This window comes from Notothenia rossii (genome assembly GCF_949606895.1).
Source record: "Notothenia rossii genome assembly, chromosome: 4".
NCBI classification, from domain to species: domain Eukaryota; kingdom Metazoa; phylum Chordata; class Actinopteri; order Perciformes; family Nototheniidae; genus Notothenia; species Notothenia rossii.
In genome coordinates, this window is record NC_136902.1 from 74,474,402 (window position 1) to 74,494,736 (window position 20,335).

The following is a 20,335-nucleotide window of genomic DNA, read 5'->3' on the forward strand; positions in this document are numbered from 1 at the left end:
TATATACATTTGCTGGTCGCACCTATTTATGTTTGAGCCCGGAGACTTTATTTGCATCTTATTTTTGCGCCCTATTTCAGGAAACTATAGCTCCATGGGTTTTCCATTAAAGTCAAATCAAATTCACAGTTATATGGTGTTGTTTTGCTCCTGAAGAATGGAGCTCCTGATTTGGTGATGCAGTCCATGAAAATGTCAGTACACATAGTGGAATGTGGGCGAAGAGGACTTCCCTAAAGGCAAAGCCTGGGTAAAATAGAAAAGCGTCTGGTAGAAGATGGACAGATGTGCGGTTGGTGATTCTGAAGTGCACACACACACACACACACACACACACACACACACACACACACACACACACACACACACACACACACACACACACACACACACACACACACACACACACACACACACACACACACACACACACACACACACACACACACATCCCTCATCCCATTAAATCTCACTTTTAGTAGTGCATTATCATGAATGTTATGTCATCATTCTTATCCTCATATCCTACTGGTTGACCTTAATAAACCCATCTGATATGAAGAGACACACATCTGCTACACTCTGCACTCTCCTCCCTTACTCTTCATAATTGTTCCATAAATTACACAACAATGCAACTGTTAAAAGCCAAATCTAAATCTCTGCATCTTAGGAGCATGTTGGGAAACACACTGACACAGCGGCACATCGTTTGAGACACCTGCAGCGCAAACATCAGAGAGAGGAAGAAGGGAAGAGCAGCCAGTGGGAGTGGAGAACAGATGACCAGGAGAAAGGTGGAAACGTGTGTGTGTGTGCTGTTTCAGAGAGGAGACTCCCTCTTGAAGGTGCCGCCACAGATCACAGGACAGTACAGAGGAGGATCAACAGCTGGAGTTTTGGTTTGCTTGCTTGTTGTTTGGAGACTTTCTGTCTGAAGCCAGCCTGGAATGCCTATAACATCTAATGTGAGAAAAACTGTGTTTTGCACACTGGGACTGAGCAAAGGAGGACTCCTACTGGCTTTTTATGTTCTGCAAAGAAATGGAGGAAATTACTTATGGTCCCACTGCAGTAACTGCTCCAAAAGTAAGATCCACCTTTTTTAATGGTGCTCCTGACAAATCGACTGTATTGACTGTTGCGACTGTCCTGGCGCGTAACATCTACCATATTGGTGGCACAGTGGCAGTACCACAAAAATGCAGGCTAACACAGATTGGTAAGTCTATGTGCATGTGTATGTGTGTGTGTTTGCGTGTTTGCGTGTGTGTGTTTGGTTGTGTGATAGACTATGATAGTGTTAGTGTGTTGAAGGAGAAAAACAAACACAAAAATAAACAACATTAGGAAGTCTTTTTTTAGTGTCTAAACACTTGAATGGATATATCTTGCGAAACAAACACATCTTGTCATTTTTAATATGTGTGTAAAAAAACATTTTATATTGAACATATTGCTGGCTCGTGCTGCTTTTTATAGCACAGGAAGAGAGAAGGAGCTCATGTTTATGTATCAGAATATCCAGAGGAAGATCAAACTACTCACTTTCTGCTGCCGTGACTTCAGACCTTTAAAGCTTGTTTTAATGAGATGATGCTCAATACATGCAACACAAATATATTTGTGTGTGGATTTCTGTGCAGTTTGCCACTCCTCATAGCAATAATTATGTATAAATGTCATTAATATTTGTCCTGTGGACAGTCAGTCAACCAAAACTGAATCATATCTTGATTAAACTTCGGATCACAAAACAAACCTCCCGGTCATGAGAGCTAAGAATTGCGAGGCCATGCCTCCATTCGGTTTTATTTTGGTTTGATTGCTGTGCTTGTTGTGTTTAATTAACAGTCAGACTGGCTTGGATGGTTCAGGTTGTTGTGCCTTATGTCACATGAATAGTGCATGAAGGAGCAGGCAGGTGCTACTGAATATGAATGTATGTATTTATGAATATTTTATGATAAATATTTGGACTGTGGTCCATTCGAGTTCTCACCCTCTGACCAAATCTTAACAGAGATCTCAAGCAGAGCTGAAACTGAAATATTTTGCCTAACTGATAACAAACTGATGGAAATGATGCATGCACGAATGGCCAGGAAGCACCCTAATCATATTGAGTTTAAAATGACAGTGAAAATGATGAATGCAAGGTGCTGTGGATGCTGTAGTTTTGCGTGACAGATTGATCGCTGTATGGATCTTACAAGAGAGGATGGGCTTTGTTCTTCAGGTTATCACAGAGGCGTCTTCATCACCTACCCCATTAAAATATGTTTGAATTGCCTCGGCCTCTGTGGCAAGACAAGGCTTTGATCTGCTCTTTCTGCTCTGCACCAACAGAGATGATGAGTTCTGGCAAATGCTCAAACATGCATGTGCATAAAAAACAAACACACAGCAGTGAATGCAAAAAACCCTCAAAAGTAGAGATGGAGAGATGGCAAAGCAAAGATAGTGTAGCTACAGATGCAAATCATTTAGATTGTACATACATTTCAGTTTAATAAATTCAATTAGATTTCCCACAAGAAGTGAAATTGTTTAAACTAAACTGCAAATTCTCATACTCATATTGATTTGAACATTAATGCTTGAGTATAAACGAGACCAGAGATTGGAGTGGAGATGCGAAGGGCACTGATCCATTGATTCACAATCACTGCTCTTTTGAGAACCACTTACTTCAGTTTCATATTTGATTAGGAGGCAGCTTTTCTCTCTTGGACAGATATTAATCTTGTTACCTCTTCTTAAGCTTAGCAATTGTCATCTTAACTAGGTTTGAGGTTTGACTCTTCATGGTCCTTATCATTGCTGATGGAGAGTAAAGTGACTGGGGATTGCCAGCAGAAAATTCAAGGTCTTACAGGGGTTGATAGACAACTGAAGAAAAAAATGTAGAGAACCATCAATCCCTTTTTGTAAAATGTGTTTCAACTAAAACAAACTACCTGCACATGTCAGTCCTCTATTTCTGAAGACCTGCCTCATGTTGAGCTGGATGAAGGAAAACAAATCTGTGTTCCATTTTAGCTTCTTCTTGCAAAAATAAATGTCTGACTGCCTCTCGGAAAATACCCTCTTACATATTTATACTTTTTGGGAATTGTGTGAGAATAGCCATGTACTCTCTAGTGGTGGTGAGTAGCATTTCTTCACTTTGGGCCTGATTTATGATGTTACATATCTAAGCACTGGCAAAGTGTTGCTGGAAGCTCGTCTAGTCTGAGTCACAGGTTTTGTAGCCTGAAACAGTGTGAGAATAACAATCCCAGAAGAATAGGCCTGTTTACTGGCGCAGAGACTGCGGTTGAGATCAATACCTCACTATTGAATTCAATAGTTAATGAATCTGTACATTTCAGAAGTGGCTCTACGAGATAAATAATGCAAAACTGTCTTATTTTCTTGTTTCTGATGAATTATATTCCTCGAGTCTGTGTGTGTCTTCACTTTTCCATATTATTTTCTGCAACTTCGATGAGTTGTCACAGCTCTGCTCGTTGCTTTCTCATACATTATGAGCCCATGAGAGTTTGTATTGATTTCTACAATGGGATAAATCATCAAATTGTCAGACATCTTAATAACAAAAGTGAATTTAAATACAGCAAATAGACTCTCTAATACTATATGTGGGACATTAGCTTCACTTTTTTTATGATGTGGATAATTTATATATATATATATATATATTATTTTCTTTTTTTTGCCCATTGTCATCCAAAAGAACCAGAGAAAACATCTGTGTTTAATGTAAATCATAATTAGAAGTTTAACAGGACCCTATCCCTAGGAGCTATAGAGGGTCAACACAATGGGAGTCCCTCTGGAGTTTGTAGCAAACATTGTGAGACTCACCTAAATTAGACTGTGAATATAAGTCTGCCATTAGCCACACATTTCTTTGGCTAGCTTTACTACTTTTAAATATTGGACTTTTTTTAGTAGGTTGACATTGACATGACTCCAAAGACATCTTAATATTGCTTTATGTCTGCTGGATGTGTAAACAGACAAAATTTCATGTTAGATATTGATTATATATCAATGTTGTGTTTATTCCTTGTAAGGCTGCCTCCTAGTGGCAAAAAGGTACTTAAGCGGACAAATATTTCAATACATAGGGGATAGTTCAGAATTTTTGTTTCTCTGTTTTATTTGACAGTAGTGGCTTTACAAATTCCTAAATATTGCCTAAATAGACCTTACTAATCTTACCTGATAGACCGTACCAGCTTACTATTGCTAGCTTATTTGCTCTGCTTGTTTATCTCCCCAAATACTCTGTTTTCAACAAGGCAGGTTGTGTAATCATCATGCACCTAGGGAGATAACACACAGGCCTCAGGCTCATGAGTTCATGCTTGTGTGGGCTTAATTCTGTCCCTGAATAAAGCATCTACCGCTGAAAGAAGTCATTGAATTTTGAGAGCAAGATTTGTGTCATTTCTAAGCCCGTCCTCAGGACAGAGTGCCTGTTGACAAGCACTCTGCTCAGCATGTGTTCGGTTGAGTATGCTTAAATATGTGTTTTGGATCCATTAGAGGTTTGACTTTGCCTTTCTTTGAAGATAATCACCCATGCTGTCTCGTATAATGCATTATAATAATTGTGTGAATGTGTGTACTTCTCTCCTACAACTTTCGAACATTTTGTTATTTCTCATAATTATTTCCTGAGGCTTCTGGCCTGTTACAGTTTGTAGTTTTAACCCTGAAGAAGGTTTCCCTCGTCAGGTCTTCTATGGTTGTTTTCTAACATGGATTGAATTGTATACATCTGTCAATGCAGGCATTTTTTTATTTAGTCACCAACCCATCATTTTAACCAGGATTTATAAGGATTATCTAAACTATATAATCTAGTCATTGGGTTTAGGACTAAGATTCGGTACCATTTAATGATGGGGACAAGGACTTCTAGTCGTCAAATATTTTCAGATACCATCTTTGCTGCTTCTTCACAATGAGGGATTAAAGTTCAAAGTGTTGTGTTATTGCACATATTAAGTTATCAACGGCTATTTATCCATCATCTTCCTTAGTTGTGAGCAGTGTTGTTGCCTGGTATTTTGTATTAGATCAGTTTAGAATCTGGTATTTATTAAAGTGGTTAATAATCTAAATTAAAAATAATTGGGATAAAAAAAAAAAAATGCACAACCATTAATATTCAGCACCAGCAAATTATTTTAGCATGTATGTGTTTGCCTTTTGGATTATTCTTCATGCAAGGAAAATCTGTCCTTTACAGCATCTGGCCGACTGAAATGTCATTAAGAACGATGATGCACTCTTAGCAACTTGTTCCCCTTCAATCCATCCATCCATCCATCTATTTTTATCAGCTTATCCTGGGCCGGGTCATTGGGGCAACAAGCAAAGCAGAGTACAAAAGATGTCCATCTCTCCAGCAATCATTTTCCAGCTGTTCCTGGGGAACCCCAGGGCTTTGCCAGGCAAAAAAAAAAAAAATCATCTCTCTAGTAATCCTTGCTAACAATATTGTCTTTGAGCACTTAATTTACTGTTAAGACAAAATATCAGCGATATACTGTATGTGTACTTATGCGTGTAAACATATATTAAGACTAATTGCATGCATAAAAAACATGTGCCACACACACACACACACACACACGCACGCATGCGCACACCCACGCATGTACTTACACACACCATACACACACATGCACACACTCTACTAATGAGGATGGAAATCCCGCAGTCTCTTTGCTGTCAGCTTCGTCTGTTCGCATGCCACCAGCTGTCTCAAAAAGTAAAAAGTTTGAAGTTGTGTCTTTTATCCTCTCTGAGCTGGACAATGCCAGGCAGTCAGGCAATCAAACACAAACTCACTTTACCCATCATTTCAGTCCCTATTTTTTCTTCTTGAGAACACTTCGCCAACATCTTCTCTTTCTGTCTTGTGCTAGTTCAAAAATAAACCTTTAGACAAGGAAAGTGTTGAGTATATGACACACGCTATAAATTGTAGCAAAACAATTTATTGCAGGAGTGTGAGCAGAAGGTGCACTTAATGTGAAACTGTTTGAAATCAGTATGTTGTTATGTTGGTGTTTAAATTGATGGGGCAAAAATGTTAACTGTCAAAACAGTCAATATGTAGCATTCAGTAGAACTAACACCACACTTTCAACAGAAAACAAAGCAGAGCTTTTCTCTTAAATATACAAATTTACTTTTTCAATTCAAACTTGAATACATTTAACCAAAAACCAACCAAATGCTGTTAATGGTTGGTTTGGTAAACCGGTATTTTCACATCGCCACTGAATACTTTAATATACTCCAGTCGTAGCTATCACCTGCATCTGCATAATGTGGATGTTTAATCTTGAACAGTCTAAAGACCTGCTGTGAAACTTCGAACAGAGAGACACACATCAGCTTTGTCTCTCTCTATGAGATCTCTCTCTTTCTCCCATCTCTCCGTTGCTTTCAGCCGCAGGTCAGTTTGAAACAGAAAAGCCTCCCTGTGTGTCCACACAGTAGCATCTCTGTTGCAGTTCAGACCCACATCAGCTGCTGGCTGCTTCACTAATTCTGCGACACTCTGATACTTTGCCTTACTTCTTCCTGAGAAAATCCAAGTAAAGCCAGACACCTGTTTCCTTTATATCTTAAGATAGGGCTTCTCTGAGCTTGTTGTCTGTGCTTTCTCCTGCAGTGGAGCGATGCATGGGCGTGATGCAGTCGGGGACGCAGATGGTGAAGCTGAAGGCAGGATCTAAAGGGCTGGTGAGACTCTTCTACCTGGATGATCATCGCTCCTGCATCCGCTGGAGGCCCTCACGCAAGAGTGAGAAGGCCAAGAGTGAGTATGCATGGGCACACTCACACTTACAAACTCGGTGGGAGGCGTTATGGTGTTGCATCATGGGAATGAAGGTTGCAGTACTTTTGGAGCTTGACCATTACAAGGGACTAGGTATCAGGAAATCTCAGTGTTTGATGTGCAGTTTTGATTTTAGCATTGTTTTTTTTAAATGTGTTCCCTAACTATTCTTAATCTATATATTTTTTGTTTTTATTATTTTCTATGTGTTTTACTCTGTGGGTTAATGTTTATATGCTGTGGTTTAGTTTGCCTGCTCGTATTTTTATGAGAAGGCACTTTGTAACTATGTTTGAATGGTGCTATAAATAAAGTGTATTATTATTATTATTATTTATGGAAGAGGAAATTCTAAATTCCTGGAGTATCTCAACTCTGCAAAAAACGGTATAAGGACAAGAACCACCAGCATTCAGCCACAAAACCCCAGGTTAGGCAGACGTATTTGGAAGAGAAACTGAAGGTGAAATTATAAAAATTAATATCAAAATCTTGATTGAATGACACTTTGACATAATGAAGGCTTAATACTATAATATTTTTGTAGCAGGTATAATGTTATGAAGTGCTTTCCAAAATGTCCCTATGTGTACCCTACTTTTTCCCAGAATTTCTGTTAAAACAGCCGCACTGCTCCACCTCTGACGGGATTATCGTCATTTATTTCATGGCCCCCTCAAAGCATTAATGGCTTTAACTTATTTTTAGTTATTCACATTACTGGTTTTTATTTTTGAGCCTACTGGAGCATATATCTGTGTGTGTGTGTGTGTGTGTGTGTGTGTGTGTGTGTGTGTGTGTGTGTGTGTGTGTGTGTGTGTGTGTGTGTGTGTGTGTGTGTGTGTGTGTGTGTGTGTGTGTGTGTGTGTGTGTGTGTGTGTGTGTGTGTGTGTGTGTGTGTGTGTGTGTGTGTGTGTGTGTGTGTGTGTGTGTATGCATTAGATAAGCCTCTTAGAACCTCTCCATTGACATGAATACCAATAACCCCGTCTTTCCTTGGAGTATGTCTGTCTTGTTGGTGTGTGTGTGGTTGCTTTCAGTCATTGTAGAATTTTTGAAATTAGATAATGAAACGTGATGATAGTGTTATGTTGAAATAGACAGGGATAATTTTTTAATGGATGAAGTGTTTTGTGAGGGAAAGGCAATTAATTGAATCATCTCATCACCGTATAATTATATCTTTAATTAATAAATCATACATAATCAAGTTTCCAAAAGATGACGGTTCATTGTTGTGAGGAGAACACATTGATGAGGGTAATTAAGGAACTGATTTAATTGGTTGACTCACGTTTAACATCCTGTTTATAGATCACAACTCAGAGAAATAAACTGAGAAGAACGCAAGCGAGGTTAAGAGACATATGTGCAGAGCATCTGTATTCATATGCAGAACAGGGTGTAGTTTACTGCAGGCTGTTTCTCTTTCCTATAAAAGACACAGAATCAAAAATAGCTGAGTGTATACTTGAATCCCATTTGAACGTGATAAACTCAAAGAACTGCTTTCTATGAACGTTTTTCATTTACGAACGATATAGAAAAAGTGAGAGAGAGGAACACACTTAATATTGGTCATAGATACTTTTTACAAAATTATTCTGCCTGCTGTTTAAAGAATAAGGCCTGTGTGTTTCAATGTTTTTCAGATAGTCAGCAAATCCTAGGAAAAGACCTACACCACTCAATAATTTCCAACTTTCTTACCCTATGGTTCTCATCCCCAACCCAATCCTTATTGAACACTACATCTTATAAAATCAATCACACATACAGTATATAGTTTAACTTTACCAAATCATTTATTCAAACAGGAAAATAACTTTTTTCCGCTGCAAATTAATACACATTCAGTGCACTATTGTGTATTTACAGCAACTGGAGCGTGTATGTGAGTTTGAATCTAAATAAGCTACTTAATGGAGGAACCTGTCACACAGTGTAACAGGGTGGCTTATTGATATAATTGGAATAGTGTTTGGTCAGTAAATAGAATGAATTCATTGCAGTTTTCAGTCTTTAAAATTATAGCTTCGTAATTAAATTGATCATTCAATAAGTAGATACAGAAGTCTTTAATGAGTATGTTATGTTGACGGATAATCAATATGGTGTTTTTCTTTTCCACTCCACTTCTTCAGTCACCATTGACTCACTGTACAAAGTGACTGAGGGCGGTCAATCGGACATTTTCCATCGTCATGCCGACAGCAGCCTCGACCCGACCTGCTGTTTCACCGTGTATCATGGAAACCACATGGAGTCCCTCGATCTGGTGACCACAAATGCAGAAGAAGCCAGGACCTGGATCACTGGCCTCCGTTACCTTATGGCTGGGATCAGTGATGAAGACTCGCTGGCCAAACGACAGCGCACACACGACCAATATCCTTTAACGAAGGATAATCCTTTTTGTGTTTATGCTATTTGGTTCTATCCACCATTAGCCCAGTGTTTATAGCGTTTCTGTCTCAAAAACATATTCATGTTTTCATCAATTTAATTACTTTATATTATGCAGACAGATTCATGTACATTCCTGATTTTCCTGAATTTGTGCTTGTTACGTGGCTAAAGCAGACGTTTGAAGAGGCCGATAAGAACGGAGACGGGTTCCTGAACATTGAAGAAATATACCAACTTCTCCACAAGCTGAATGTCAATCTGCCACGGAGGAAGGTCAAACAAATGTTCCAGGTCAGAAAATGAAGCCATTTTAATTTATTTAGCACTAAATTGTAATGGCCAATTTGTTATCAGTAATAATCCTTACAAATCTAAATACAGGTAATAGCGTGCCTTGCTAATTGAAAGGACACATCTCAACAGAAGAGAAACCATACAGATCCAGAATGACATTCCTTTTTTAACATATATTTGAAATTCAGTACCTAAACATTTAGCATATACATCAAGACTTCTGATTATATAAACCGGGTTGTGCTTTCATTTTAAGACATTGCATTCATGATGAATTAATATTTAAGATCACTGACTTCACATTACTGTTGCATTTTTTATTGTGAAGGGCATTTGAGTTATTAATATAAATGTGCAAGAAATATTTAATATTCTCATGTGTGAGAGAGAAACACTTTAAGAGGAAAAGTCACATTGAGTATGTCAGAAATCACTGGTTTCTCTAATGTGGGTGATGGTGTGCAGAACACTTTTTCACTTTCTTTTATCTTTTGACCCTGTCTCTGGCAGGCATGATTGACCTTTAACAATCATCATATTTCGATATTTAAATATGAGATTAGGTAGTATTTAATATGATCTTTAATTTTGACCTGGGTGAGATGGTTAATTTTGAGAGGCAGTGATGGAAATGAGTAATTTAAATGCAAACTCAAGGCAGATGCTGAGCGTCTAAACAGATCAAATAAATGTAGTCAACACCATCCCCCCAAAAATACTCAAGCACACTGCAGTTCATTTGGATTTGGATTATTCTAAAACTGGTCCTGTGTCAACATCCCAACACTTTATTACTTCGAGCTTATATTGTGCCGATATGTACAGTGGGGCAAAAAATTATTTAGTCAGCCACCAATTGTGCAAGTTCTCCCACTTAAAAAGATGAGAGAGGCCTGTCATTTTCATCCTAGGTATACCTCAACTATGAGAGACAAAATGGGGGGAAAGAATCCAGGAAATCACATTGTAGGATTTTTAATGAATTAATTGGTAAATTCCTCGGTAAAATAAGTATTTTGTCACCTACAAACAAACAAGATTTCTGGCTCTCACAGACCTGTAACTTCTTCTTTAAGAGCCCCCTCTGTCCTCCACTTGTTAACTGTATTGATGGCACCTGTTTTAATTTGTTATCAGTATAAAAGACACCTGTCCACAACCTCAAACAGTCACACTCCAAATTCCACTTGGCTAAGACCAATGAGCTGTCAAAGGACACCAGAAACTAAATGGTAGACCTGCACCAGGCTGGGAAGACTGAATCTGCCATATGTAAGCAGCTTGGTGTGAAGAAATCAACTGTGGGAGCAATTATTAGAAAATGGAAGACATACAAGACCACTGATAATCTCCCTCGATCTGGGGCTCCACGCAAGATCTCACCCCGTGGGGTCAAAATGATCACAAGAGCGGAGAGCAAAAATCCCAGAACCACACAGGGGGACCTAGTCAATGACCTGCAGAGAGCTGGGACCAAAGTAACAAAGGCTACCATCAGTAACACACTACGCCGCCAGGGACTCAAATCCTGCAGTGCCAGACGTGTCCCCCTGCTTAAGCCAGTACATGTCCAGGCCCGTCTGAAGTTTGCTAGAGAGCATTTAGATGATCCAGAAGAGGATTGGGAGAATGTCATATGGTCAGATGAAACCAAAATATAACTTTTTGGTAAAAACTCAACTAGACGTGTTTGGAGGAGAAAGAATGCTGAGTTGCATCCAAAGAACACCATACCTACTGTGAAACATGGGGGCGGAACCATCATGCTTTGGGGCTGTTTTTCTGCAAAGGGACCAGGACGACTGATCCGTGTAAAGGAAAGAATGAATGGGGCCATGTATCGTGAGATTTTGAGTGACAACCTCCTTCCATCAGCAAGGGCATTGAAGATGAAACGTGGCTGGGTCTTTCAGCATGACAATGATCCCAAACACACCGCCCGGGCAACGAAGGAGTGGCTTCGTAAGAAGCATTTCAAGAACCTGGAGTGGCCTAGCCAGTCTCCAGATCTCAACCCCATAGAAAATCTTTGGAGGGAGTTGAAAGTCCGTGTTGCCCAGCGACAGCCCCAAAACATCACTGCTCTAGAGGAGATCTGCATGGAGGAATGGGCCAAAATACCAGCAACAGTGTGTGAAAACCTTGTGAAGACTTACAGAAAACATTTGACCTCTGTCATTGCCAACAAAACAAAGTAACAAAGTATTAAGATGAACTTTTGTTATTGACCAAATACTTATTTTCCACCATAATTTTCAAATAAATTCTTTAAAAATCAGACAATGTGATCTTCTGGATTATTTTTTTCTCATTTTGTCTCTCATAGTTGAGGTATATCTAGGATGAAAATTAAAGGCCTCTCTCATCTTTTTAAGTGGGAGAACTTGCACAATTGGTGGCTGACTAAATACTTTTTTGCCCCACTGTATATGTGCATAAGTAGCAGCTAACAGCTTGATTTATACATCATGAAAGATGAAAATATTTTAATAAATACAATTTCTAAATATTCGACAAAGGTTTTGTGTCGACTAAGAAATATTTATTTTATCTATATTTTTTGCAGTATTTATTTTAATAACATTGAATCAAACTATCCAAACTAAATTTCCCTCGAAAGCCTCCTCTTCCCCATCACCTGGAATTTAAGAGCCAAGACAGTGGATTTCAACATGTTTTCATCCCTTCAAAGTGGACTAAACCTTAATTTTTCTCTATAAAACAGTCACTCTTTGGGTTTAGATTATATAAGAAATGTTATTTATTAATCTCTTTCCATTTAAGAATTGGCAGATAATAGCGTTTCAAGCCGGAAGAAAGCTTGTGCAGTTGCTTAAAATACCCTTTATCAGTTTGTTTTCTGTCCAGGCATTTCTGATGAAGTCCATCACAGTGATTTGTCCTGCTGGTTGTGTTAAGATTCTTTCTGTGATCGAGTCCCCGATGCACACAGCGAGCTCATTATGGGTGTGTGATGGAGGCATTAGCTGATATTATTAGATTTGTTGTGTAGTCGATAGGCTCCCGTGAGATCAGGTAATGTGAGACGCTGGATACCATCGAACAGGCAGAGCGGGATGGCGGAAGAGAATGAGCAGCGAGCTGTGCTGCGTGTGTCCTCAGGCTACATGTGATTTGGATTAGGGAAATAAAAATAAATATCTTGATCGGTAATGTGTTTGTGCCATAAAGACTGGAACACTGCACTTGCCGATGTGAATTAGTGTTGATATCATTGTAAAAATGTAAATTAACAAGAGATGGAGAAAGAATAAACTGAGACAGCATGCAGCTGCACATGTGCATAGGAGTTACTCAGTACCCCTCACAGCTGACAGGTCTAGACACATTTTGTGCTTCAAATTATGTATTGGGAAGGCTGATACTTCCTTATCACTTACAGTCATTATTGGTCTTTGGCCATATTATAACCTGATAATCAGAATAAATTGCCAGTACATTTCACTCACATCCAGTCAATCTGACATTAAGCTTCATTTAAAAAATACTACTAATAACTAACTAATTTGTAGCAAATTACGCATCCATCTGGCCACCGCAGAGCATCAACTCAATGTCTTTCATATTAAGCCAAAAATCAAAAATGATTTGTCCAACTCTCTTTTAGAATCTCTTATATGAATTTATTATGTTTTCGTGTTTTCAGCATGTACCATTCTCATGGACGTAATATCTCAGGACCTTTACAGAACTCAATACCTATGGCACAGACGTCGACCTGGACACAAGAATTAACTGGATCTCAAAGGTCAAGGTCACTGTGACATACCACAACATTTATGTGTGATACTTTATGACGCACATCAAAAAATCTTAAAGATGTCTAACATGATCAAATAATTCACTGATTACATTTTAGAAACACATGGATGTTAACTGTAACATGACTGGATGGCACATGCAACCATAGGGCAGTTAAGTTAGTTCTGTAATTGGACAACACTGCGGTATCCTGGGTCAGCAGCAATACACAGGACATGCAAACGCACAAATGTCTGTTGTTTTGAGTTAGATTTTCGCCCCGGATTATTTTTTGAGATAAGATAAACCTTTTCTGAATTCAGGTGTCGAGAGCTGCAGCAGCAGCAATAAGAGTGAAAGTATGGGATAGATAGACTTCATACATGGATAATAAGAATAACAATATAAACATTGACAGGTTTTTAATATTCTCAAATATAGAAATGTGTAATAGCCACCCAAAACAAGTACAATTTTAGTTATATTCTGCATTTATATCATACTTTTTAAATAAACAAATTGCTCAACAAGCAATGTCAAAAGTTTCTGTTTGTTGTTTCAATTTAGGACAGTTAAAGTCACAAAAGTTTCTGGAGAGTTTTACTTACCATCTAAAAATAATAGCCTGAGAGGTGTCACCAATGACATGTCCCTTCCTCATCTCCACAGGAAGCAGACACTGACGATCAGCAGGGCACGCTGACCTATGAAGAGTTCTCTGTCTTCTACAAGATGATGTCTCTGCGACGGGACCTGTTCCTGCTGATGATGGCGTACAGTGACAGGAAGGATCACCTGACAACAGAGGAGCTAGCCAACTTACTGCGTAACGAGCAGAAGGTGAGAGGTCACTAAAATGCTCAGCCGGCGACATACATTTTTATTCGGAGGGGTCCAAGTGACTTCCTCTCCAATCAGCTGTATTAATTTCATATCGAGCCACACAAAAGAGATTGATTCAGTTCCTGTTTTCCCTCCCTGAGTTTAACATTTAACGCCCTCAGTCTCAGCTGTCTGCCCAGAGGAATCCGCTTCACTGAGTCAATCTATCACGCAAAAATTGTTTTGTCTCACAAGAGCACTTTTTTTTGTTCTTTACACTTTTTCCTGCTCTCTTTTTCCTCCAGTTATTTTCTTTGTGCTTCTGACTCACTCTTTTCTTTCTTACACTCAAATGGTGTCATTTTCATCATGCTGTATTTGACGCCTCGAGCCTGAGATACTCTGCATTTACTGTATACTGTTTTCAGATTGTGCTGCTGGTTTGACATGGATGGAAATGTATTTAACAGCAACATACATGTGTTGTAAAGATGGGAAAATATCTGAGTCTTATTTTACTCTGGAATTAAATCATTGTTATTAACAACATTTCAAGGAGTCTGAAAAATGTGTTTTTTCCCTACAGATGGCCAATGTGACTCCAGAGTATGTGGCAGAAATCATTGACAAGTTTGAGAGGTCTGATGAGAACAAACAAAGAGGCGTCATAGGGATTGAAGGTATTTTTCTCCAAATGTTTTACCCCCCCATATCTGTCACGGCCACCACCTTAGTTTTTTTTAATGCAGATTTAACAAAAATGTGCATTTCTATCAACCCCCTTTTATAACTACTGTGACTTTCATCCCCAAAAAAATCCTGATTCCCTAGAAAGATCAATTCTGAAAAAGATAAAATAATGCTGTTCATCTCTGAGAGCTGTTTTAAGTAATGCAACTAAAGGGTGAGTTTGTAAAGGAGGATTGAGCAGGGTGGCCTTTGTGAGAAATTGGGAAGTCAGAATGAGGGCGGTGGAAGAAAAAAAATGACAGTTTGACAGACATGAGGGGAGGGAATATGGAGAGGAGATGAGAGGGGAGCAGCAAGGGTGAGACTAATCTTGTTGTTGGAGGCATGAAGGCTAACACTGTGTGTGTCTGACTGATCAGACCAATATGTCTGCAGGCCAGAAATGTGTTTTTTACTTTGCATTGTGGACAGATGTGACAGTTATGTATAAGCAGAGGATTTTTTTACTGTGTGATGAGCTGTTACTTACAGTATTTGAACCATCATGGTGATAATATTGCGTGACCAGTCTGATCAATATCTTTCACATGGGCCTTTTTGCGTCACATTTTTCAGTTTCCTCTTGGCAATGTGCTTTTCCACAGTCTTCTTCTTTTCGTTTTCTGCTCTCTGGCCTATTTTCTGATTTTCCATGCTCTTGGTATTCTTGTCTAATTTTTATCCCTCCTCTCTGGATAAAAGGATGCTTTCTTTCTTCCCACTCCCCTCAACTCCGTACCACCTAAAAAAAGTTGTCTGTTTGAAGAATATCTGCCATCGAGAGGTTCTAAACCTCACCACTCTGGTTCGAAACCACTGTGCTGTGGTTACACTGTGCTTGTCTGTCATCCTTGGTATTTTCCCAGAGAGATCATCATGCAAATGAAGAGAGATATTGTAGGTGCCACTGTTAGAAGCCGTTAGAAGGTGCATACATTGATCTGAGGGCTGGTAGTTTGAAGTACAAAATATTTTGTGTTACGATGTTCACTTTAATTTCAGTATATTGTATCTAAATGTAAATCTGATAACAGCACAACAAACAATGTTTTAAACACTTTGCTTCAGTGAGTCCTCAGCAATTCTACTGGCTCTCTGTGTAATTCAACTTAAATCTATCATCTGTATGCTAACAAGGCTAAAAGATAAAAAATGTATATTGAACAGTCTGTACTAAATTCTAACAGACAACAAACAGCACTGCCATAAACAGATGATGGTGATAAACCATGATTGAACTAAGCTAAATGCTTTAAAATCCCTGATGTGATTCCACATATATTTTTAACAATACATTTGTATTTTCCTTTAGGTTTTACAAGTTTCATGCGTAGTCCAACGTGTGACATTTTCAACCCTTTGCACCACGAGGTGAACCAAGACATGGACCAGCCTCTTTGTAACTATTTCATTGCCTCCTCTCATAACACATACCTGACTGGAGACCAGCTTCTCTCCCACTCCAAGACTGACATGTATGCCTGGGTGCTGCAGTCCGGCTGCCGCTGCGTAGAAGGTGAGGGAACATCTGCAATAAAATATGGACGCCATGCGTGGCTAATCTGACTGCGCATAAGCCTTTCCACAGCAGACATGTTGACATGTTGCAGTGGGAAAAGCACAGGTGCAAATAAAAACATTTAGCACGGCTGAATTCTATATAGTCGTATTAGATTGTGGTATCTGTGATCGTGCATCACTGTCACACTGTCATGGCTTACTGGGACACTTAAATAGAGCAGAGCTATCATTGTTCAAGTTATTTGCTGCTTTTCCTGCTATACCCTGTCAAAATGTCTGCAGTGGAAAACTACATTTTTATTTGACAAGCTGATTTATAACTAGGATTATTCCTGTTACACCCTATACTGTATAAAATGATACATTTCTGTTAAAAGTGGTATAAAACCATCACTGTTAGGAATGTGTACTGCTTAGCAATTTGGGACATTTTATACTGTTTTTAAATTGAAACTTAACACCTATTTTACTGTATTAATGTTTGGTAATACAATTCCAAACCAGCCTAAAGTCGCAGTATCTCTGAAAAAAAACACAGAAGCACAATCTTGCACATGCTATTGCAGAGGTCACCAACTACATTTGTCCAAGGGCCAAAATTAAACCAAGAGACACTTTCGGGGGCCAGAGATTTTTATATATAAATCATAATAAATTATATATATATATTTATATATATATTTGATTAATATGTTCACTTTATTGAAAAAATAATCTTTTTTTTATAAGCCTGTATCCGGGTTAATAAAACTGAAAGCAGTCCTGATTGGCTGGGAAAGGAATCAACTTTTGTATTAATACCATGTCCTGATTGGTGGGAAACGGTTGCAGGATATAAGAAAATTGTTTGCCAGGCACGCAAAAATGTCTCTGCCAAAGAGCCTCAAGCGTAAAGTTGACGTGGAAAACCACAGTTTTAATGAGGAATGGAGGGATAAATACGCATTCATCCTGCCATCGTTCAATAAGGCTACACCTGTTTGCCATATCTGCAATGAAACGGTCACTGTTGCAAAAGAGTACAATCTGATCACACATATCACAAAGCATGCAACTTTCTCATTTTATTTATTTATATTTTATTTATTTTTTTACGCCACAGTATGTCTGCCAGTTGATGGTCACTGTGCCATTGCTTGAACATGTCTTTGATTGACAGTGTTCGTTAGTAGAATATATAAAAGCTGAGAGATCAAGTACAAATCCAATTGACTGTCTTCTTTATATTCAAAGCTGAACAGAGAAAAGAGACAGAAAACGGAGACTATAACACACCACACTGTTTTATTCATGCATCATGTCTCCTGTTTTCCCCTGCAGTAGACTGTTGGGACGGACCTGATGGAGAGCCGATGGTCCAACACGGATACACTCTGACCTCCAAGATACCTTTCAAGTCTGTCATAGCGACCATCAATAAATATGCCTTCATTAATAACCAGTGAGTCAACAACACTGTGTGTGTGTGTGTGTGTGTGTGTGTGTGTGTGTGTGTGTGTGTGTGTGTGTGTGTGTGTGTGTGTGTGTGTGTGTGTGTGTGTGTGTGTGTGTGTGTGTGTTATAATGTTGTTTGTTTACCGCTGTTAACATGAACTATCTTCTCTTCCAGAGCATTGATCTAAGTATCATCTAATTTATCTATCCTCAATTTCTGCAGAGCATATTCTCTGCAAAATTCAATTGAAAAATCCAAATGTTATTTGTATAGGGAACCAGTGCAATGCTAAGTTCCCTTATTAGTATTCAAAAAGTTCACATCCCTGCACCACTCCATTGGCATGAATGAACAAGGACCATACTGGTACAATTTATGATATCCAGATATACACTATGAGACACTACTGTATAGAAGTGTGTGTTTTGGTTTGTGTAAATGTTTAATGGGAAACAGACACTTCAATTTTCCCATAGGTATTGTAAAGGGGGAAACTGTCTGAGAATGCCAAATCGAAATGCCATTTTACTGATTTCTCCTTCAGTTTACTCACTCGTATAAATCTGCTGAAGCATCATTTCTGGTTGACATTCAGAAGAGCAAATAATACTATTTTCTTCTGGACCAACGGCATAATACAGTATTTCTCTGACATGTATTATTGATTGTATGTTGTTTTCTTTTGTTTTAGTGTTTTGCTTTATGGTCCAGAGTGAGACATAATAACATCAGCTGGCTCATAAGAAAAGCTGACAAACTAAATTGTTTCTCATGAGACTAGTCTTAAACTAAAAATGTTCCTGTTGTAAAATTATATATTTACTTTTGATTGAAGGTTTCCCCCAAAGGTTTACCAAAAAAATAGCAACATTTTTCCAGCCATGTTTCAGAGAACACTGAGTTTCCTGGCCACAATTAGCACCTATTACTGAACCATCTGCTCAGCAGTGTTTCCTCTCGCTCCCTGAGGAGCCACTGTTTCTCTCTGCTGGCTCCAACATTACCAAAACAAAGTGGTGTATGATGCAGCTTCTTGCTGCCACATTGGCTCGCTAGGCATCTATTGCAGCTACTTATAAGTACATCACCTGTGTTATGTAACCATTTTTTTACTTACAAAATTCAGACAGTGTTGGACTTGATTAGATTTTATGTAAATAAACTAAAGTCTAAAAATACATTTGGCATTAGCTTGTGGGAAGTTTGACCAAAATAATTAAGGCTTTTTTTTTTTTATAATGTTATACAATATTACATTTTCTCATCATTCTCTGCATGATACACAATATGGTTGTTTACCCAAATGCTCAGTAATAGGAAGCAAAATAAAGACACCGGAACAACATTAAATTAAACAATTGTTAAATTAGGGTTCCCAAAAGAAAATATTAAAACTTGCTTATTAGGAAATACCTGTAAGCTCTTAAATAATAATCAATAGTAATCTGTAATAATAATTCTGACAGGCAGAACGTGTTAATAAATTAAATATGATGTGCCTCACATCTCGATCCCCACTCTGCTGGCTTTTACATTCAGCTGTTTTATCATCAGTGCCACCTGTTAATATGATTAATGGCTGCTGGTCTGTATTGAAATGGAGAGAGTCTCTGCTCAATAACGCACGCACGCACGCACGCACGCAAGCACGCAAGCACGCACACACACACACACACACACACACACACACACACACACACACACACACACACACACACACACACACACACACACACACACACACACACACACACACACACACACGCACACGCACACGCACACGCACACACTCTCCTTCACCTGAAAGAAGCTCCTGGATGTCCGTCCCTCTGTTATCTCTTTTTGTCTCTGGCAGAGTACTGGTGTGTGAGTGTGTGTTATGTGGATCAGAGTTGGAGGTGAGAGCAGGGCTGCGTTCCCTGAGGGAGAGCTTTCAGTCTGACAAACCTGGCATTTGAGCTGCTCTGCCGTGTGGCCACAAGTCATGTCACCTTTTTAAAAACACACACACATATACACACATATACACACAGACACGCATGTACTCACACACAAACACACACCAGACACACACTAGCACACAGATCATTAACCTGCTACCTCCTTTATTTTTCATGTTTACTCTACGGCTGAATTTAAGACACATTTTTTAAATGTTGACAGGTTTTCATTTAATTAATGAAAATCTGAATATGTATTTTGATTTTTTTTTCAGGTACCCAGTAATTCTGTCCATAGAGAACCACTGTAGCATCCAGCAGCAGAAGAAGATTGCTCAGTACCTGCGAGAAATCTTTGGAGACAAACTGGACGTGAGAGATGCCCTGAGCAGGGACTCAAAAACATTACCCAGTCCTCAGAGCCTGCAGGGCAAGATCCTCATCAAAGTAAGAACTCATTTATGGATATTATGGGGGAGTGACAGTTAATGTCTTCAAATGAATGAATAAGTAGCACATTTGAAATATGCCAAGTCTGTCAACTGCACTTGT

The 20,335-nt window shown here is 38.8% G+C and overlaps 1 protein-coding gene across 3 annotated transcripts in view; it reads left to right on the forward strand.

Annotated features, from left to right (window-relative positions):
* The window catches only part of plch1 (phospholipase C, eta 1), a 66,268-nt gene that overhangs the window by 20,284 nt on the left and 25,649 nt on the right, over window positions 1–20,335 (forward strand). For 2 of the 3 annotated variants that reach the window (XM_079673697.1, XM_079673698.1), the window contains exons 1-6: window positions 9,451–9,571; window positions 14,006–14,176; window positions 14,745–14,838; window positions 16,200–16,403; window positions 17,729–17,849; window positions 20,059–20,230. In XM_079673697.1, coding sequence (XP_079529823.1) covers window positions 9,563–9,571; window positions 14,006–14,176; window positions 14,745–14,838; window positions 16,200–16,403; window positions 17,729–17,849; window positions 20,059–20,230 — 771 coding nt within the window. In that variant the 5' untranslated portion in view covers window positions 9,451–9,562. Of the gene's footprint in view, window positions 1–6,703; window positions 6,851–9,015; window positions 9,260–9,441; window positions 9,572–14,005; window positions 14,177–14,744; window positions 14,839–16,199; window positions 16,404–17,728; window positions 17,850–20,058; window positions 20,231–20,335 lie in introns of those variants that run through there. The other variant, XM_079673699.1, reaches the window with a different exon arrangement.